The sequence below is a fragment of the Crocodylus porosus genome, unplaced genomic scaffold (genome assembly GCF_001723895.1).
Source record: "Crocodylus porosus isolate Cpor-Errol unplaced genomic scaffold, CroPor_comp1, whole genome shotgun sequence".
NCBI classification, from domain to species: Eukaryota; Metazoa; Chordata; order Crocodylia; family Crocodylidae; genus Crocodylus; species Crocodylus porosus.
This window is the reverse complement of record NW_017728886.1, coordinates 1,385,354-1,386,465: the sequence shown is the minus strand read 5'-3', so window position 1 is coordinate 1,386,465 and position 1,112 is coordinate 1,385,354. Positions and strand designations below refer to the sequence as shown.

At 40.7% G+C, this 1,112-nt stretch overlaps 1 protein-coding gene across 1 annotated transcript in view; it reads right to left on the bottom strand.

Annotated features, from left to right (window-relative positions):
* FAM188B (family with sequence similarity 188 member B) overlaps positions 1-1,112 on the bottom strand; it is a 96,238-nt gene that overhangs the window by 69,890 nt on the left and 25,236 nt on the right. Inside the window, exons 6-7 of the mRNA XM_019529100.1 lie at positions 944-1,002; positions 482-591 (exon numbers count right to left, since the gene is read on the bottom strand). Coding sequence (XP_019384645.1) covers positions 482-591; positions 944-1,002 — 169 coding nt within the window. The remainder of the gene's footprint in view (positions 1-481; positions 592-943; positions 1,003-1,112) is intronic.

Sequence of the window (1,112 nt, the reverse complement as noted above, 5' to 3'; positions counted from 1 at the left end):
CCAGCAGGCACTGGGGGAGTCCCTGTTCCCCCGAGCATATGAAACTATAAAACATCTGGCTGCACTGGTGGGGGGGAGGAGGCCGGGAGCAGGGCCTATGAAACTATGAATATAATTCTGTAAAAGTATATATACAAATAGTCCCATCTGAGAAATACATTATCATTGAGGCCGGAGCAAAAATGAATTTCCCAATGTCAGTGGCAAAACAAATCAGAAATCCTGTGTTTGTTCCTGGACATTCTACCGCTAAACACCCTGTCAAAAATGCAAATAAACTGAAATCCTCAACAAAGGAGTGTCTGAAAATGCAATTTTATGGCTATTAGGAAGTAGTAGCCTAAGATTTCCACATGTACTAAATCTAGAAAAACCCCAAAAAAACAAAAAAAAGCAGAATCTATTGTAGCTTTGGCTTACTTAATAGAAATAACATACTTTACCGCATCATTTGGTTTTTAGTGGTATAACTTTGTCTTACTTTTGCAAGGGAAATATCCATTGCCTTCAAATCTACTTGAAGCGTACAGAGTGTCGAATGGTCTGGGATCTTGCTAACTTCCCCAACCGCTGCTTCATCCTCGACATCAACTGAAAGAGAAGACAGCTTGTAAATCGGCAAAACACGGCTGGTGAACATAGTTCTGCCATTTCGTATCCCCGTGCCAGCCGCTGCTACCAGTTCAACAAAAACTTCTATGAACCAATAACTTATTTAGCTGAAGAGCCATCCTGACCTTAATAGTGGTGATTAAAATGGCTTCACAAGGGCTGCAAGTTATACAATTTTATATAAGAAATTAACAAGCAACTCTTAATAGCCAAAATCAACTGATGAGTGTTTACCAAGAAGAAAAAGAGTGGGAGCACCATTTTGCGCTGCATTACAGTTGCTGTGATTGGTACGGAAGCAAACCACAAAAGCAAAGTCTCATGAACATACCTAGTTCTAAGGCATCTTTCATCAGGTCGCCTTTATTGGAAATGGATGTTGGCGCCTTTCTAGATTAAAATAAATGAGAGAAAAAGTTATACATGTTTACTTTACGTGAAAATGACGCCAGGATAAACATGGGCCGGGAGTGTGGGGAGGCAGTCAGGAAGGCCAACCG